This window comes from Manis pentadactyla, chromosome 9 (genome assembly GCF_030020395.1).
Source record: "Manis pentadactyla isolate mManPen7 chromosome 9, mManPen7.hap1, whole genome shotgun sequence".
Taxonomy (NCBI): Eukaryota; Metazoa; Chordata; class Mammalia; order Pholidota; family Manidae; genus Manis; species Manis pentadactyla.
In genome coordinates, this window is record NC_080027.1 from 91,698,508 (window position 1) to 91,718,235 (window position 19,728).

At 46.9% G+C, this 19,728-nt stretch overlaps 1 protein-coding gene across 1 annotated transcript; it reads left to right on the top strand.

Moving 5' to 3' along the window:
- The first annotated feature begins 13,044 nt into the window (after positions 1–13,044).
- LOC118921159 (left-right determination factor 1-like) lies at positions 13,045–16,598 on the top strand. Its single transcript, XM_036902833.2, has 4 exons — positions 13,045–13,601; positions 14,403–14,649; positions 14,800–15,042; positions 15,377–16,598. The coding sequence occupies exons 1-4, from the start codon at positions 13,352–13,354 to the stop codon at positions 15,738–15,740; spliced, it is 1,104 nt and encodes a 367-aa protein (XP_036758728.2). The 5' UTR covers positions 13,045–13,351; the 3' UTR covers positions 15,741–16,598.
- The last annotated feature ends 3,130 nt before the right edge of the window (positions 16,599–19,728 follow it).

The window sequence follows — 19,728 nt, forward strand, 5'->3', positions numbered from 1 at the left end:
TTTTCTTTATTCTCCGGCGCCTGCCTCAGGCATCTGTTCACTGGTCTTGCTGCCCTGTTTCCCTAGTATTGGGGTCCCTATCCCTTTAAGACTTCCAAAAAGTGCTCACCAAAACAAAACAGAAAAAAAAAATGGTTGCTGGCTTTTCTTATGTCCTCCGGCGCCCGGCCTCCGGTGCCCGCTCACTGTTCTTGCTGCCCTGTTTTCCTAGTATCCAGGGCCCTGCACTCTGGCCCGGATGGCTGGGGCTGGGTGTTCGGCAGTCCTGTGCTCCGTCTCCCTCCCACTCTGCCTATTCTTCTCCCACCGGGAGTTGGGGGGATGGGCACTTGGCTCCCACCGGGCTGGGGCTTGTATCTTACCCCCTTTGTGAGGCGCTGAATTCTCTCAGGTGCGGATGTGGTCTGGATATTGTCCTGTGTCCTCTGGTCTTTATTCTAGGAAGGGTTGTCTTTGTTATATTTTCATAGATATATGTGGTTTTGGGAGGAGATTTCCGCTGCTCTACTCACACCGCCATCTTCCGCCCCCCTGGAATTGTTTTTCTGATTTCTCTTTCTGCTAGTTCATCATTAGTGTATAGGAATGCAACAGGTTTCTGTGTATTAATTTTGTATCCTGCAACTTTGCTGAATTCAGATATTAGATCTAGTAGTTTTGGAGTGGATTCTTTAGGGTTTGTTATGTACAATATTATGTCATCTGCAAACAGGGAAAGTTTAACTTCTTCTTGCCAATCTGGATGCCTTTTATGTCTTTGTGTTGTCTGATTGCTGTGGTGAGGACAACCAGAACTATGTTGAATAAAAGTGGGGAAAGTGGGCATCCTTGTCTTGTTACCGATCTTAAAGGAAAAGCTTTCAGGCTGCTCCCTCTCTCTAGAGGCAGCCACTTTCTCTTTCAGGTAATAAAATTTGTTGCATGGGCCAGTGTCTCCTGAGTCGTTCTGGGGTAAGGAGGGTCATGGCGAGATACCCTTTCATTGGTGCCATGACTTTGGATGAGGCTCTCCCATTGACTTTGCTCTTCCTCCAGGAATCTGAGCTGCTTTGGGAACCCTCACTGCCTGATCCTCCTCCACGGGCTCACTGTCCATTTACCTGGTTGCTGGTCTTCTCACCCAACACTGTCCTTCAATTTGTTACTCTTCCAGGGCTATCAAGGCCTTCTCATGAAGAATAACAAAACCAGCTAAATGACATCACGAATCATCTTAGGATGCCTGCCCCTCCCCAACTCTACAGCAGTGGCCTCACTAACCCCAGAATCTACACCCCCTTCCAGCAGAAAGTAACTAGAGAACAAGATTCTACACCCAGTACCCCAGAGGCCCAATTAGGAAAAGAAAAAGATGGGAATGAAGGCAAATTCTGGTGCACTAAGACCTCACCCCTTAAGATCCAATCACCAATGCAGAACACACCCTACCCCTACTCCTTAAAAATGCACTTCCTCACCCACAAGCTACTGCTCTCTCTCTCTGGGGGCAGCCATTTTCTCTTTCAGATAATAAAATCTCTTGCATGGAAAAAAAAAAAAGGAAAAGCTTTCAGCTTCTTACTGTTAAGTATAATGTTGGCTGTGGGTTTGTCATATATGGCCTTTATTATGTTGAGTTACTTGCCCTCTATACCCATTTTGAGAGTTTTTATCATGAATGGATGTTGAATTTTGTCAAATGCTTTTTCAGCAACTATGGAGGTGATCATGTGGTTTCTGTCCTTTTCCTTTTTGTTGATGTGGTGGATGATGATGATGGATTTTCAAATGTGGTACCATCCTTGCATCCCTGGGATGAATCCTACTTGGTCATGGTGGATGATCTTTTTGATGTATTTTTAATTTCGGTTTGCTAATATTTTGTTGAGTATTTTTGCATGTATGTTCATCAAGGATATCTGTCTGTAATTTTCTTTTTTTGTGGTGTCTTTGCCTGATTTTGGTATTAGAATGATGTTGGCCTCGTAGAATGAGTTTGGGAGTATTCCCTCCTCTTCTACTTTTTGGAAAACTTTAAGGAGGATGGGTATTAGGTCTTCACTAAATGTTTGATAAAATTCAACAGTGAAACCACCTGTTACAGGGTTTTGTTCTTAGGTAGTTTTTTGATTACCAATTAAATTTCATTGCTGGTAAATGGTCTATTCCAATTTTCTGTTTCTTCCTGAGTCATCCTTAGAAGGCTGTATTTTTCTAGAAAGTTGTACATTTCTTCTAGGTTATCCAGTTTGTTAACATATAATTTTTCACAGTATTGTCATAATTCTTCGTATTTCTGTGGTGTCCGTAATGATTTTTCCTTTCTCATTTCTGATTCTGTTTATGTGGGTAGTCTGTTTTTTTCTTGATAAGTCTGTCCTTTGCCCATTTTTAAATTGGGTTATTTGTGTTTTTTGGTGTTGAGTTGTATCAGTTTTTATATATTGCATATTAGCCCCTTATTGGATATATCATTTGCAAATATATACTTCCAAATATATTCAGTAGATTGGCTTTGAAGTGCAAATCAGATAACTTTTTTTGCTTTAAACTCCTCAATGGCTTCCCACAGCTCTGAGTCAAAGCCTTACCATGGCCTGGGACCCCTCCTTATGTGCTCCAGCCATGCTGCTTGTCCCCCCACCAGGCTCTGTCCTTCTGCCTGGAGCCACTCTACCCCGCGCCTTCCTGCTCATGCATGGTTCCTTTTCATCCCAGATGTGCCTTCTCTTGGGGCCTCCCCAGTCACCCTCTTTCATCACCCTGTTTACTTCCTGCCTGTTATCTGACTTTGAGAGGTTGTTTATCGTCTGTCTCCTGTCACTAGAATAGAAGCTGCCCAAGGCACAGGCCTGGCCAGTGGGTCCCTGCTGTGCAGGGCTCAGGAAAGATGTATGATGGACACCTGATTGGTGTGGGATGCTGTCAAGCTGTCTCGGGGCATGGCCTGCCATGTTGCTTGTCACTCGCTCACTTGTCCTAAATGTTCCTCTATACAAATGCAAATATTAGGAGGTGGTAAGTGGTCCAATGAGATTGTTAGAAATCCCTGTTTTCTCCCCCTTCTCCTCACACTCACACCCTCCTGATCAGGCAGCTGAACTGACAGTATCGGTTCCTTCTTCCATCCAATCAAGGGAGTGAAGCTGCAGTGTCCAGTTCTGCCCACTTCTTGGCAGTTCTGTGAGGATGTGGGGAGCAGAGTATTGTAGGCGGTGAAGATGTGGGGGTGAAATGCACACACTACTGTACAAGAAGCACACTGACTAAAATCCACCTGGGGAGAAGTGGCCTCAAGTCTTTGCTCAGGAACAAGTCTTAATATTGGAAACCCACAGCCCTGCTCTCTCCAAAGTAACAGGTGATGACTTAGGTTGGTCCACTTTGAAGAACTGTCTCTAGAGCAAACAAATGTTATTTGGGAACATAAAATACTTTAAAATTATAATTAGCATTCTCAGGGTGATTCCACAACAAGAAAAGGCTTTGGAAATTATAATTTATGAAATTAAAAACCCAACTGCAACAGCCAAGAACAATCAAGACAATTAAATGTAATGGAGTATCCTGAATGGTATCCTGGAACAAAAAATAGACATTAGGTAAAAACTAAGAAAATCTGAGTAAAGTATGGATTTTAGTTCATAATAATACATCAGTATTGGTTCATTGATTGTGACAATGGTGCTACATTAATGTAACATGTTGGTAGTAGGGGAATCTGGTGTGAGATACATGGAAACTGTACTATATAATTTTTTCTGTAAACATAAAGCTATTCTAAAATTAAAATTTTATTACAAAAATAAAACAACAGAGGGCCAGACTATAAAGTCATGAATATTTCAAAATATGGGACCAAGGATGGAGACCAAAAACAAACAAACAAAATCCACATCTCTATCATCTATCTATCTATATATGAAAGCTGAATTGTAGAGAAGGTTGGGAGGATGAAATTTATTGAAATAAGAAATATGAGGAAGAGATTTCCTAAGTTAAAGAAGAATTTCAGATGAAAAGGACTCACTGACCTTGGAGGAAAGAAGACATTCTTAAAAAATAAGATGCAAAAAAGGAAAGAATAAATTTGACTTCAACAAAGTACAAAGCACTATAAACTTGAAAAAAAAACTACAAAATAAGGGGCCATTCCAGCTAGTCTAGGAGAATATATTTGCCACGCATATAATCAAGAAAGAATCTGTATCCAGAATATATAAACAGCTGTGGCAAATCAATAAGGAAAAGACAAACCACACCATAAAGCAGAGGAAATCTAAACAGCCATGAACATGAGGAAAGGTGTTCAGTCTCACTGATAATCAGGATAATGCAAGATAAAGGAGATACCACCTGATTCCCTCACTCCCACATTAATTAGCACAGTGTAGGAGTTTACTTAAAGGAGGGTGAGGATGTGAGGAAACATGTTCTCTCAGACACAGTTGGGTGAGTCTGTAAATTAGTAGAGAGTTTTTGGAGGGCAGTTTGGCACAATCTGATAAAACTAAACTATGCACACCCTCTACCCAGTTCTCAGTATCAATCTTAGAGACCTAGCCATACACGATATACAAAGAGGAATGCTCAAGAATTTTCACTGCAGCATGCTTATGATATGGAAGAAATCTGAAAGTCCACAAAGAGAATGTTCCTGTACTTTGAAACACTATGCAGCAGTGAAAAGAATGTACTAGATTTAGCTGGGCTAACACAGAAATATCTCCAAAACATATTGTTAAATGAAAAAAGCAAGTTGCAGGATGTTATGTGCAGTTTGATCCCAACCATGTAAAAGAAGGAAAAAGAATGCAATATATATATTTCCATATGTATAAATATACATGCATATTAATTTGTGGAACACCTATGTGAAGGGATGCACACCAAAACAGGGAAGTGGTTAGTAATCTGGGAGGGCTTGCCAGGACACAGGGAAGACAGAAGGGTATTAAAATAGGGGAGCCATGGTTTTCACTATTGTCTAAATCTGTTACAATGAAAATGTATTTATACTTAATTCCAAATTTTGAAATTTAAAAAAATCAAAGGCTTTTAAGTGCTGAGTTGAATGAGTGAAAGAAAAGGCTTGAGTCCAAACACAACTTTGTGCAATTACAGAATACCAGGGATAAGAAGATCCAAAAGCTTCTAGAGAAAACAAACAATAATAATAGTAGATCATTAGAGTGGCCTCTAACTTTTCATTAGCAATTCTAATGGCCCAGATCTGGAAGTCAGTGGAGCAATTCCTTAACAATTCTAAGAGAAAATGATTTTTGAAACTAGAATTCGATGTCCAGCTTATCAAGTAAAAAGGAGAAATAAAGCCATTTTCAGACAGTCAAGCTCCCTTTCTGAGAAAGTTACTTGAAGATGTATTCCAGCAAAATAAAGGAGAAAACTGAAAAAGGAAAACAGTGGCTCTGACCCAAGAAAGCAATGAAGGGAAATACCAATGACAAGTGCATAGCATGCCTTGAGAAGAGCCTTGTCTGAGTTTGAGCGAGACAGAGTTCTCAGGAAGAAGGGAAGATGCCTCTGGAAAAAAAAATTGGATCCCCTACCCTAAACATACAGAGGAAAGACTGAATTATTTTGAAGAAAAGGTGAAAACACATTATTCTTTTGTCAACAAGAAATAAGAAAGGTAGTCAGCAACTCTAAGAAAAATGAAAACCTGAACAAGAATATCAGAGTCCAAATATGAAGCAAATGAGAATGAGGTAGGGTTGGGAATAATTGATGGGTATGAGAACAGAGGATCTGCTTGTCTCTGATGTCAGAAGCACTTTTCTTTGGCCAGCATTTATTTTGGACCATAGTAGAAGGGATGGAATCTTAACATCCTTTTTGGCCCTACAATATTTATTGTGATAAAAAAATAGTATTGGTGACATAAATGTTATGTATTGGTTTTCAGCATTTTAAATCCACTCATAAACAAAGGACTGAACAGAATGTAAAGGTCACCAAACCTGATAATGCAAAAATTAGGGACTAACTGGTGGAGGTGAAGGGGAATGAGAGACTGTGGCCGTTTCATAGACTTAATTTATCTGGTGGAAGACTGAGACACTGAAGCTTGAGGAGCAAGAGATAACAGTGTTAAAATATTGCTTAAATTTGCAAAAGTGACAAAAAACTAAAATTACCTATGTATTTTTTTAAATTAAAAATTGGAGAGTTGAATGTAGAGTGAGGGGGAAGGGGCCAAGTCCTTGTTTTTCAGAGCAGGGAGTCAATAGATACTGTCTACGTTAAGAAATCAAAGAAGGGAGGCCTCAGCATACTGTTCACAGTTTGGGAGGAAAACCATCAGAAGTGATATTTGAAGACTGGGGAGGCTGGATGGGAGATTTTTGCTTCTCATTATAAACCCTTCTTTGCTATTTGATTTTGACCATAGGTATGTCTTTGAAAACACACACATAAAGTGTCTTTAGAAAACTCATCAGCTCCCACCAGGAACCTCTCAGAGCCCTAAGACCAAGCGGCCAGCCAAATGTCTAAGGACAGCTTAGAGCTGCATGAGGAGGAAGCACAAAGTGTTTCCAGGAGGTGTTGGGGCTGCTCAGTGGCTGAGTGTCACATTCCCTAATGAACATGCAGGAAGGGGCTAAAACATGCCAGAGTGGATGGCAAAAGCTCGTTTCCTTTCAATGATAGCTGCAGCACTGAGCTATTGATAAAGTGCTGAAGTGTCTGGGGAAAGGATCTGTCCCAGCAGGACATGCCTAATCTATGGATTCCCAAATGACTCCATGCTTGTTATTATGTATTTTGTTTACTCAGCCCACCTTTCCAACTACTTGTCAGAATGTGTAACTCCTCCCTCCCTGCTTTATCAGCCATGTGCTGGAGATTAGAGAATAGGGTAATTACCCTCATTATCAATACGTCTGACCTCTGCTGATGCTTTCCCCTGGATTGGTTACAACTCTGGCTCCAAGCTGATGAACTCAGTTCCTACAGCCTAGAAGATAGAATCTGATCCTGACCTTTAAGAATTTCCCATTGGAAACAGGGTGATCCTAAAGAAAGGACAAAGGAATCATGTGAAATCAGGAGAACTGGGTCGCAGTTCTGGCCCTGGCGATCCCTGGCTGTTTCTGAGGGCAGAGAGGCAGTGAGCATATGGTGTTAGGTGAAAACAGGCAAATGTTACTATTTTCCCATGTGACCACACATTGGGACCTTGCAGGTTCAGACTGTCCTAGACGTGCATACAAGGTAGTGCTGCTGTGAGGAAGCTGAGCAGGGGTTAAATGGCTGCACAGGAGACACATGTTGTGGTCTGTTCATCAGCCATGAGCATATGTCTTTTTGGTTTGAAGTTGCATGTGTTGGTTACTAGTTTCCTGAATGAACACTGGCCTCATCCATCCATCCATTCTCTCCTCCCTCTCTCTCAGCAGATACTGTCTGAGCACCAATTATCTGCCAGGCACCATGCTAGGCCTGATTACAGGATCAACAAGAAGGCATCATCCCTGGTTGAGCCTGTGTTCCACTGGAAGAGTTGCATGTGAACGCTATCTCCAGAATGCCAAGAGGGAGTATCATCCAACTGTTTTCATGAGGGATCAAAGGTATCCAGAGGTTACAGTGATGAACTGGGAAGAGATGGAGTGGTCAGAATATGAGAGAAGGATTTTCATGAGGAAGTGAAATTTATGCTGAGACTTTCCAGATTTCAAAGGTAAAGAAGGGGTGAAGAAGGAGCCAATACATGACTGTAAAGGGGCTGGTCTGTGAGTGGCCAGAATGCCAAGTACAGGGCGGCCCAGGACAGGGCAGGACGGGCCAGAATGTGGGGCGGGACAGCCAGGCTGGGCCCAAGAACACCCTCCAGGTGGGCCCAGGAGGAGGGGCCTGTGTCTATGCCATGAAGTAGCAGGTTAGGGGACAGCGTGACAGAGAGGCACGGTTCAGAAGTATCATTTAGCCCCTGCTCAGATGTTCTTGGAAGTGGGAATATTCAGGTTTATTGAGGCAGTGGGCAAATCCACAAACAGTTGTTGCAGGAGAGGGTGGTACAGAGGAAATACAGGAATTTAGAGGAAAATATTGACCTACATTATGTTAACTTTAGAGTGTCAAATATTAGACATGATTTGCATATAACATGATTGTGTTCCAAGTATTTAAAGACAGAAAAAATCCTTTCTACTTGCCTGCTCTCATTCTTGAAATTTCAGGGAAAACCCAGACGAGCCTCAGGAAAAAATTCTTTTCTACTTTATTTCTGGTCATTTTCTTTCCTCTCATCACAGACAGTCAGGAAGCTGAGGACTCAGACACAGGCCGATTAGTCATGGTGTGAACCTCAGGGTAGGGACAGGGCTTTTTCTCCCACCCAGCCTCACCCACCTGCTCAGACCTCATATGTGGAGAGCTTTGCCATTCAGGTTCCTGCACCAGAGCCCCAGTGAAGCCCGTTCAGAAGGACTGGGGCCCAGGAAACTCTCGTGCACATACTCCTCAGGTGATTCTGGCCAGAAACCTCCCCAGGGACTCTCCCCTGGAACAAACCCCAACCTGGTAGAGGTGGGAGATACCAGGAAACATTGTGGAGAAGCTTTCTGGGTGGGGGGATCTGAGGAATGGAGAGCCCACCCCACAGGTCATTGCACTGTGGCTCCATGTTGGAGCCTGTGTGGAAAGGCCAGGTTGGACAAGAGCAGGTTGGGGCGATCTGCTGCAGAAACCATAGTCCTGTCGGGAGAGGACACAGCAAGTCGAAAGGCTGGCTTATCTGAGGGCCATCTGGGTTGGAGGAGACTGGTTTTAAGGGTCCTGGGTACTAACATATATTCATGCCCACAAATAAATGGGGGCACAAAGCATTTGTGTTCTTGTACAGCATTTTTACAATCACACTTAGAGCATTCACAATATATTCTGGAAAAATTAGTTTTCACAAAATTTTTAAATACCTAATAACATGGCATGGCATGGTATGGGCTTCTTTCACCATGGAAAGCCTTGGGAGAGAGAGGTCTGAACTAGACGGCTTTATAGCCTTCCTTCCCACAAGGCCAGAAGAGAAATTTTACAATTTTTCCACTATTCAAGCCCAACCTGACCCCTTGACTACCCACAGACTCTCCTAGGCCCACAGGGGCCTGGCTCCCAGCTCCACACGGCAAAGGCAGTGGCCCTCCCTCCTGACAGCTAATGGGTCCTTTACAAAGCCTCCCAATCCACATAGAGTTCCTTGGGCCTCTAACTAATTGCCTGTTTATTTTATTTCCCCAGCAGAACTCTTTAGCCCACCTGGAATCCACATTCAGGACCAGGAGCCTGTGTCCCAGAAGCTGCAGGAGTCTGGGGGACATGCCCTCTGTCTGTCTGCTGCTCCCACCTCCCTGCCCAGCCCAGACCCTCCTGGACTGACAGCCCCAGCTTGCCTGGCCTTACTTGGCCAGGCCTCCGTCCTCACTGTGTGAGCTTGGGGAAGTGGTCCACTAGTCTGAGTCTCCTTTTTCTTAGCTCTAAAGCCTGGGGGATAGAATGAACTGGAGAGTCCATTTCAGCACTAAGCCCCCTAATCTTGCAAAGCAGCAGAGGAAAGAGGAGAATGGGGTGCCAAACGCACCCAGGCTCTCCCCCTTACAGGAAGTCACCAAGCTTGGGGAGGGCTTCTGTTTCCCAACATGGACCAGATGCCAGGACACCCAGTGGCTCCTAGGAAGTCCCTGAGCACCAGCCCACAGAAGCCACCCTTGCAGACAGGCCTGGTCCTCCAACAGGGATGCATTTTAGTGACTGGGCATCCCCCTCCCAGTGAGGGCTCAGCACTGAGGGGAGCTCTGAGCTGGGAGGCCAGCCCAGGAGCACCAGAGAGACATCAGTAGGCAGAGAACAGCAGAGAATGGTCCTTCCACTTAACTTTCTTCTCTGGAAATGAGGTTTCCATTTAACTTGTCCCTTACCCTAGGCGTGGAGTGGGCTCCTGACCACCCAGGGTTCCCAGAGTCCTCAGCCCTGAGATGCCTACTAGGTGGGAGAGAGCCTTATGTGGGCATGTGCTGGTCCGGGGGCAGCAGCATAGGCGGGCCTGGCCTGCCTCTGCCCTGTGACAGCAGGTCCCTGCTGAAACCAGCATGGGGACCCAACAAGGCCTCATTGTGAGCTCCCCGGGAATCCAGACATGGGGTACCAGGGGAGGGACCATGGCGTGCAGGGGCAGCCTGGTGTTACATTCTTGGCACCATCCTGCCAGTCATAAGCCACAGGGCTTCCTCTCACCTAGTGGCAAGGGTGGCGGACTACTGCATATTTATGGAATACCAGCCAGAGCAGCTTTCAGGGACTGAGGGCCATAGGTCCTGGGTTGCCTGTAAATGTGACACTTCTGCACCTTTTGGCCTGACTTAAGACCCAAATGTTTGATTCAAGTAAGTCCTTTCCCCGCTAATCACTTGCAAAGAAAGGCAACAGCTCTTCTTTTGAAGGTGGTCACTCTCGTCACATAGTGCAGGAGGGCCCAACACAGAGGTGACATCTTAGACTCTGAGTGACCTTCCACCTCGGAGATACGAGTTCCAAGGTGGGTTTGGTTTCCTTCTTGTGAATTAACCCAATTCCACTGAAACAGCAGTGGGAGAGGGGAGGAGAGGGAGCAGGAGGGCAGCTGAGGCCATGGTTCTGTCACCCCAAGAATCCTCCCACCTCTCACCCCATCAGCTGCCAGTGTTTCCTCTGACCCTGGGTGTGTCACATTTGACCGAATTCCTGTTTCCTTCTCTTTGAACAACCCCAGCTCAGGCAGAGGCACCTGCACAATCTTGGGCAAGTCAGGTAACAGTTTTGTGCCTCTGTGTTCCTCTATAAAACAGTAACAATGTGGCAAGTTGTTGCAAAGATAAAGTTAATATAGGGGTGGGGATCAAAGGGGTCAAAGGTACAAACTTCCAGTTATAAAATGAATAGCCCCAGGGATACTATGGACAGCATGGGGACTGTAGTTTATTTGAAAGTTGTTAAGAGAGTAGATCTTAAAGTTGCCCACTGTAAGAAAAAAGTTTGTAACTATGATTGGTTGACAGATGTTAACTAGACTTATTGAGGTGATCATTTTGCAGTATATACAAATATCAAATCATTTTGTTGTACACCTGAAACAATATAATGCTATATGTCAATTATACCTCAATTTAAAAAGAAAAAGAGTTTGGTGGGGTAGGAGGATGGGCAAAATAGGTGAAGGGAATCAGGAGGTACAAACTTCCAGTTATAAAATAAGTAAGTCATGGGGATGAAAGTAGTGCATAGAAATACATTTGGGAATATTGTAATAACTTTGTATGGTGACAGAGGGTAACCACACAGCATGGTGAGCATTTCATAATGTATATAATGGTCGAATCACTATGTTGTACACCTGAAACCAATATAATATTTTATATTAATAATACTTCAATAAAAGAAGAGAATCTGCAAAAAATTTTCATGAAGAGTTAAAGTACACAAAACAATCAGAATGGTGTGCAGCCCATCAGCTTATTGGCCTTTATGATTATTACTGTTATTTTTGGCCCTCCCCTTCCTCCAGTTCTAAGCCTCCCCTTACTACTAAAACCCCTCTTGTACATAGGCACATGCGCATATGTAAATATGTATGGTGGCAATTAGCGCATCATGTCCCTGGGCTCTCATGCAGGGACAATTCTGCCTTGAGTACCAGGTTTTCAGCTCTTCTGCCTTGAATGTGAGCAGCACAGAGGCAGAGAGTTGGCACCAGAGACCTGTCAGTGACACAGCACACCCACGGCAGAGGAAGGGGAAACAGGATGCTCCCTGCCCACCAGGCCCCTTGGCCCTCAACCAGCTCTTGTCCTCTACCACCTTTGCAGAGGACAGAACAACCGTGACAGAACATGGGAAGTGAGGCTGTCTCATTTAGGGAAGGGCTTCCCCCTGCACATCATCAAATCTCTGTGCCGGGAGGGGCCTCTGGGGACAGATGCCTGTAGTGACCAACCTAGCCCTCCACTTGCTGAGCAAGCCAGGACAGTTTCCTTCACCGGGCTCTGACTGTGCACATGGAAGGTGGGCCATCTGACACCTGCCTCCCAGGGCTGTTGTGAATACATGTTCAGAGCTCAGAAAGATGCCTGGTGCATAGTGAGCACTCAGGAGAGGATTGCACTTCTCATCATCCCCCAGAGGGCAATGACTGTGTGGATAACACAACAGCAAACCCTTACAGGGGGCTTACAAACCATATCCAGGGCACACTAGGTACCGGGTGCTAAGCTGAACACCTTACGCATGTTGATTCATTTACTCTCTATGCCAGCCCTGCAACATGGACCTAATTACTACCAGCCCCTCCTTTGGGTGAGCAAGCAGGAACTTGCTAGCAGGCCAAATAGCCAGCAAGCAGCAGGCCTCATTTTGAACCCAGCCAGTCTAAAATGTGCATGTGAGGGGGCATGGGGGGCTCCCTGCCCAGGGGGCTCGGTACCTGCGGTTTCACACAGGACATGACTCTGGGCAGCACTGGCCTCTGCTTTCCAGGTTCCTGTCCCTCAGCACGTCTGGGCATGACCTGGACTCGAACTGAGCCCTGGCAGTGTGAGCCAGCAGCCAGGCTTCCCATGAAAAGTGCTCCCCAGAACGATGCCACTGTGGAGGGGCACTCTCACTCTCAAGGCAGTCGTGTGATTGCAAAGAAACTTGGAAAAATTGCTTTTCCTGGGACTGCCAGAGAGAGCTGAGCCATGAGATTTCCTGTCCTGACAGCCTCTAGCTTCAGGGTCTTGGGGTAGACAAGGTCCCCTGAGGACAGTGGAGAGGAGTGGGCAGGGCTGAGGGATTGAGGAGGCCGACTCCAGGGGTTCCTGTGGGAGTGTTCTGCTTAGGGCCTTGCCTGGCACAGGCAAGATGCAGAGTCCTTTCCCTCCTTCCCTCCTGATGAAGCAAACCAAGAACCAGACTAGCCCCCAAGAAAGAGATTTAAAGAGCTGGCTAAAAGGACTCATTTTTTTTTTTACAGAACAAGTTCGTTTTTTCGAAGACTAGGACTAGGGTAGGACCAGGGAAAGTCAACAGGCACTGAAACTATCACTGAGCTACCCAGACAGTGGCAAGGCCCCAGGATGATATGGCATCCAGACTGCCCTCTGTGCCCCTTGTAGACAGCCCCCACCTCGGGCTCACGGACCTGTCTGGCTACTGAGCTCCCAGGAGGTCTGAGGGTGTGACCTCCCTCCCCCTCAGCCTCCCTCCCTCCACCCACGCCCAGCCCAGGGCTGCCTATAAAGTTGGCCAGCCTGGCTCTCAGCAACCCAGCTGGGCCCCTCTTGGAGCCTCTTCCAGGGACACTTCTGCTCCGTTCCTGCTCCTCCCGAACGGCACCATGAGGCCCCTGTGGCTCTGCTGGGCACTCTGGGTGCTGCCCCCGGCCGGCCCCGGGGTGGCCCTGACAGGGGAGCAGATCCTGGGCAGCCTGCTGCAGCAGCTGCACCTCAGGGAGGTGCCCACCCTGGACAAGGCCAATGTGGAGGAGCTAGACACCCCTGGCCACGTGAGGGCCCAGTACGTGTCCCTGCTGCAGCGAGGCCACGGAGCCCGATCCCGAGGGAAGAGGTTCAGCCAAAACTTCCAAGGTGAGGCCTCCTCCCTTGCTGCAGCCTGGTCCTTGCAGGGGGAGGCTGCCCGAGGGCCAGGGGCCACGTGGGTGGGGGGAACCTCGGCCTCTGAGGTGGCTGAGCGGGGTCCCTGGTCTGGTCTCTGCCTGCACCAAGGGCCCCATATCTCAGGGTCGGGAGGAGGTGGGCTCCTGGGACCCACTGCCCAAGTGGAGGATTCAGGGAAGAGGAGGGTGGAGAGGATGATGCAGCCCGGTTCTGCCTCAGTGCTGGGGGGAACCAGGGTTTCTGGGGTTCCCTGACCTTGAGCAATTGGTTTTAAAATAAGGCTCCCAACCTGCTCACTTCTCTACAACATTGGTATGACAATGTCTGACTGGTCTCCTGGGGCTGTAACTGTAAAGTGCATGATCAGGGAGAGATCATTCATGGGTAACCGAAGAATTAACTACAGTGTAACACCTGCCACTCAGCAGTCAGGGACAAGGCTGGCTTGAATTCCATTCCGCCTATCACCCCCTGGGCCTGGGGCTCACCTCCAGAGCCAGCCCCAAGGGCAGGTGCCCCAGGTGAGGATTCTGACACTTAAATGTCAGCTGAGGTAGGCCTGTCAGCTCTGGGTTCCAGAGCGGCCCCTGCCTGCTGCGGGTAGACTGTACGAACCGGGTCCCAGACCCGAGGGACATGCCCATGTAAAGGCTTGGCCCAGGGAGACAGAACAGGGGCCGGTTTCTCCCGCCTGGCCACCCACTCTGTGGCTCTGCCATCCTCACACCCCCCGAGTGCGGAGGGCTCCTCTGACCCCGGCCCTGTCCCCAGAGGTGGCTGGCAGGTTCCTGGCGTCCGAAGCATCCGTGCACCTGCTGGTGTTCCACCTGGAGCAGCGGCTGCCGCCCGAGAGCGAGCTGGTGCAGGCCGTGCTGCGCCTCTTCCAGGAGCCGGTCGCCAAGGCTGCGCTCCGCAGGCACGAGCGGCTGTCCCCGCGCAGCGACCGAGCGCGCGTCACCGTCCAGTGGCTGCACGTCCGCGACGACGGCTCGAACCGCACCTCCCTGGTGGACTCCAGGTGGGGCGGGGCAGGTCCGGGGCGGGGCCTGGAGGGCGGGGCCGGGGCGCGAGGCGGCGCGGCCAGGACACCCCGAGGGGCGGGGACGCCACCCAGTCCCCGCCGCAAGGGTCGCCCTCCGCTCAGGCCTGTGTCCGTGTGGTGGTGCAGGCTGGTGTCCGTCCACGAGAGCGGCTGGAGGGCCTTCGACGTGACGGAGGCCGTGCACTTCTGGCAGCAGCTGAGTCGGCCCCGGCAGCCACTGCTGCTGCAGGTGTCAGTGCAGAGGGAGCACCTGGGCCCGCTGGCCTCCAGCGCCCACCAGCTGGTCCGCTTCGCCTCGCAGGAGCCGCGGGCCGCGGGGCAGGGCGAGCCCCAGCTGGAGCTGCACGCCCTGGACCTCAGGGACTATGGGTAGGCGTCGCGGGTCAGCCGGGAGCCCACGGGCCAGCTAGCGGGGAATTAAGCCGGTTGGGGCGGTGTCTCCGCAGGTGCCCTGGGGAAGAACTAGCACGGGAAAAAGGTCTCCTCTGCCTCTGAGGAGCGGTATCACTTAGGATTTACTCTTTGGTTGTTTCTAGCTGTCCACCCTCATCACAAACACCCTGCAGTTAGGGGCACAATGAGAGATGGATCATGAATCTCACTCCCAGACGGTCCACTAGCCGCGCCCCACCCCTCAACTCCCGGGGCCCTTGACCTCGGCCCTGCCAGCTGACCAGTACCCCTGCCTCTCCTTGCCCCACAGAGCTCAGGGCAACTGTGGTCCTGAGGAGCCAGGGCCCGTGCGCACCCGCTGCTGCCGCCGGGAGATGTACATTGACCTGCAGGACATGAAGTGGGCTGAGCACTGGGTCCTGGAGCCCCCGGGTTTCCTGGCCTACGAGTGTGTGGGCACCTGCCAGCAGCCTCCGGAGCCCCTGACCTTCAAGTGGCCGTTTCTGGGGCCAAGGCAGTGCATCGCCTCGGAGATGACCTCGCTGCCCATGATTGTCAGCGTCAAGGAGGGGGGCATGCTCAGGCCGCAGGTGGTCAGCCTACCCAACATGAGGGTGCAGAAGTGCAGCTGTGCCTCAGATGGGGCGCTGGTGCCAAGGAAGTTGGAGCCGTAGGGCAGGTGGACTCATGCACTGAAGCAGGTCCTACTGTAGATCCTAATTTTCTACTTAGCAAGTCACCCCTGCCCCAGTTTGAATGCCCGTATTTTACCTTTCCCTGTGTGTTCTTCCTTTTCTTGTCCTTCTGTCCATCACCCCCACCACCCCACAAGCACTTACATGAGTAACTAATGCAAGTTGGGTTGCTGAGCTCTAGAGGAAAATCCCGGCCTACTTGTTATAGGATGTAACTGAGCATGGGCAGATTGCCGGCTGGGAGCATCTGTTCCCCAGAAAATTCTCAGCTGAGTGTGGGACAGCACACCCTATGATGAGGACTGAGATGAGATTGATTTGCTCTATATATGATGAAGTAAAACAAAGCAAGACTGTCCCTTTGTTCCCCCTAGGTAGGGAGACTTAAAAAAGAACCCTTGTTCCCCCAATTATTGACCCATTATGGACTTCTGTAAACATACTTGGGTCCCGTTCCCATGAGAGAGAGCTAGGAGAGAGGATGAAGGGCTACTGGCTAGAGGCAATGGACAGGGAATCAGGACACTTGGCCTCTGGATCTAACAGGGCCACAGCTATGAACTTAAGCAAATGCAGACACCTTTAGGCCACCATTTCCTCTTAAAAAGGAAGAACTGGGATTCAGCTCTAAAACTTCATTGCCCTGGAGATCAGACAGCCCTAACCCACCCACTCCTCTGCACCCCCAGAGACCCAGCATTGCCTGCACATACTTAGTCATTTCCCCGTTTAGAGAACTTATCCCCAGAACCCACATGTATTTACTTTTCCTTTAATTTAGCAAAAAAACAATTGAATGCAGATAATGTGCTGAAATAAAAGTGATGTTTCACTCTGTGTCTCTGTATTTAGTTTCTAGTACCCTTTACTAGAGAGAGGGGAGCAATAGGGAATGAGAGCAAAGTGACAGGAAGAAAGGAGGTGATATGACAGTGACTCTCCTCTAGAGGACGCTGAAGACTGCACTAAGATTAGATTACACTTTAATTTACAGTATCTTTATGCTCACATCCCCTCTCATTCCACAATTAGTATTGTAAACCACTACTCACATATGCCACCTCTTTAGAAAGCACTTTAACCCTTGCAACTGTGCTTATGAGGATAGAGCAGGAGTGGGAAGTGGTGACAATGGTGTGTAAGCAAGCTAACATTTACTGAGCATTCACTATGAATCAGGGCGCTGTGGTAGGCAATTTTATACAATTGTATTGCTTAATTCTTGCAACTAATTCCTAGAGCTAGGTATTAATCAAATGAAGAAATCAAGGCTGAGGCAATGTGAATCTGTTGAATCTCTACCCCATGGAATGGGTTCTAAAAAGTCCTTCGCACACCATGCCCCAGTAAGCATGCTCTGCTGATATAGACAGTAGTAGTTAACATGTCATTTGGAAGCTGTCACATATGGCAGGTTACCTTTCCCAGTCAGCTGGGTTTCCTTATGCCTGGCTATTGAAATTCACGGACTCTATTTTTACCCACAAAACTAATTAACAGCAACTGAATATTGGAGGAAAAAATCGACAGCCAGGATTTGAGGACATGGCAAGAATGTTGTTGGAGGTAGGAGATGATTTGGCTCTGATTTGTAAATGGCTAGATCATCTCCATAAGATATCAGAAGGAAGCCTTTCCACTTAGGATATTTTGAGTTTCAGGGCAGAGAGTTGCTTTCTCTACAAGGACATTGATGTCATCTAAAGAATTCTACCAGCTACTCCGTGACATATCTGTGGCTCTAAAAGTTCTGTGGACTCCCAGCCAGTCACATGCAATCAGTGGCAAGGATGGGCCAACTTAAATCATCCCATGGGAGCTAAAAAATTCAGATTGGCTTCATTTCAAGATGTAAGGATGTGCTCATTGGCACAGGGATACAGTGTGGCAGACAGAACATTCTCTGCAAATCCATCCATGTTTTGCAGTCCTTCCCACAATCCTTGGAACCTGTGACTCTGTTATGTCACATGGCAAAAGGGACTTTGCAGATGCAATTAAGGTACAGACCTTAAAATAGGAAGATGATCTCAGATTACTCCAATCTAATCTCATGAGCCCTTCAAAACAAAGAACTTTCTCTGGCTGGAGTCAGGAGAGAGGAGGCTGCTGGAGGTCATGAAGAGGATATGATCTCTGGCTGACCTGTGAGTGGAACCCTGCAGTCAGAAATTCTTCATCCCCTCTTGTCCTTGAGAAGTGAATTCTGCTTGCTTTTCCCTTGCTAGAGGCTGCCCCAGGGACACAGCCTTGAGATAGTGATGTGATGTTGAGACCATCTGGATAGTATAGTATATGTGTCTAAACCCCACTAAGGCCTCAATATAAACTTTGAAGATTTGGTGGGCTGGTGGACAGGCCCACTGGTCTTGCAGTTGCCCAGCACAAACCTCATTTGTGAGTTTCCATGCTTATTACACCTACCACCCACCCTCTGGAGTGGCTACCTCTCTCTGTCTCTCCCTGCCTTCCACTTATGGGTGCTGGTTTCAGATTACACCTGGGAAATTCCCTACAAGGTTGCCAACCAACAGAGGCAAACGAGGAGATCAGGGAGATCTGAAGCATGAGGACTCAGCCTGCCATTGCTGGTTTGAAGATGATGTTGTAAGTACCAGGAGACAATGAGCCAAGGAATATGAGTTGCTTCTAGAAGGTGAGAATGACTCCCAGCTGATGACCAGCAAGGAAAGGGGATCTCAGTACTACAGCCACAGGAACCAAAATCTGCCAATAACCTGAGTGAGTCTGGTTGCCAGCTCTCCCCCAGATCCTCCAGATAACAACCCAAATCAGCTGGCATCTTGATTTGGTCAGAGGGACCTGGAGGAGAGAAACCACTGGACCTATGCAGACTTCTCGCCTACAATATGTGAGATAATAAACTTGCTTTGTTTCAAGTGCTAAATTTATGGTGCATTGTTATGGCAGCAATGGAAAGTTAATAGACAATAAACCAAATTCCATTAGAAGTAAGGTGTAATTATATATTTTTTGACTTATAAAAGATGAAGTATCAACATTAAAGGTAATTTTGAGTGAACTGAAAACCATCCAAATCCCACCATCCTAAAATAAAGTTATTTTGATTTTTGCGTATCTCCTATTACATACAAACTGACCTGTTGACATAAACATGAGCACATACTTGTTTTAAAGATTAAGTTTAACTAAAAATAGAAACATTGTATGACCTAGTAATTCTATTTTCAGGAATGTATTCAGAGAAAACAAAATCACTAATTTATGTGATTAAATTAATTAAAAGATATGTGAGCTTCTATATTTACTGCAGCATTGTTTACCATATAGCCAAGATATGGAAGCAACCTAAGTGTCCATCAATAGATTAATGGATAAAGATATGGTATACATACACAATGGAATATTACTCAGCCATAAAAAAGAATGAGATTTTGCCATTTGAGACAACATAGATGAATCCAGAGGATATTATGCTAAATGAAATCATGCAGAGAAAGACAAATAACATATGATTTCACTTGTATGTGGAATTTAAAAAAAACAAATGAAAAAACAAACAAAATGGAAATAGTCTATTAAACACAGAGAACAGACTCATGGTTGCAATGTGGGGGTAAGGGCAGTGAAATAGTTGAAGGTGAAAAAGAGGGACAAACATCCATTTATAAAATAAATTAGTCCTGGGGATGAAAGTATAGCATAGGGAAAATAGTGAATAATACTGTAATATCTTTGTATATTGACAGCATTTTATTATGGTGAGCATTTACTAACATATATAATCATCAAATCACTATTGCACACCTGAAACCAATATAATATTGTACACCAACTACACTTCAATTTAAAAAGTGTAAAAAATAAAATAATTTTCTTTTTAAAAATCAAGCTTAAAATGAGCCTGATTGCAAAGGGAAAAAAGAAGTCTAGAGTTATATTCTGAATGAGTCACATTGGTTTTCTTTAGATTGTAGGATTAAAG

Coding starts and splice junctions, on each gene's coding strand:
- LOC118921159 (XM_036902833.2), top strand. CDS start 13,352: ATGAGGCCCCTGTGGCTCTGCTGGGCACTCTGGGTGCTGCCCCCGGCC. Junction 14,650..14,799: donor ACCTCCCTGGTGGACTCCAG/GTGGGGCGGGGC, acceptor GTGGTGGTGCAG/GCTGGTGTCCGTCCACGAGA. Junction 15,043..15,376: donor CTGGACCTCAGGGACTATGG/GTAGGCGTCGCG, acceptor CTTGCCCCACAG/AGCTCAGGGCAACTGTGGTC.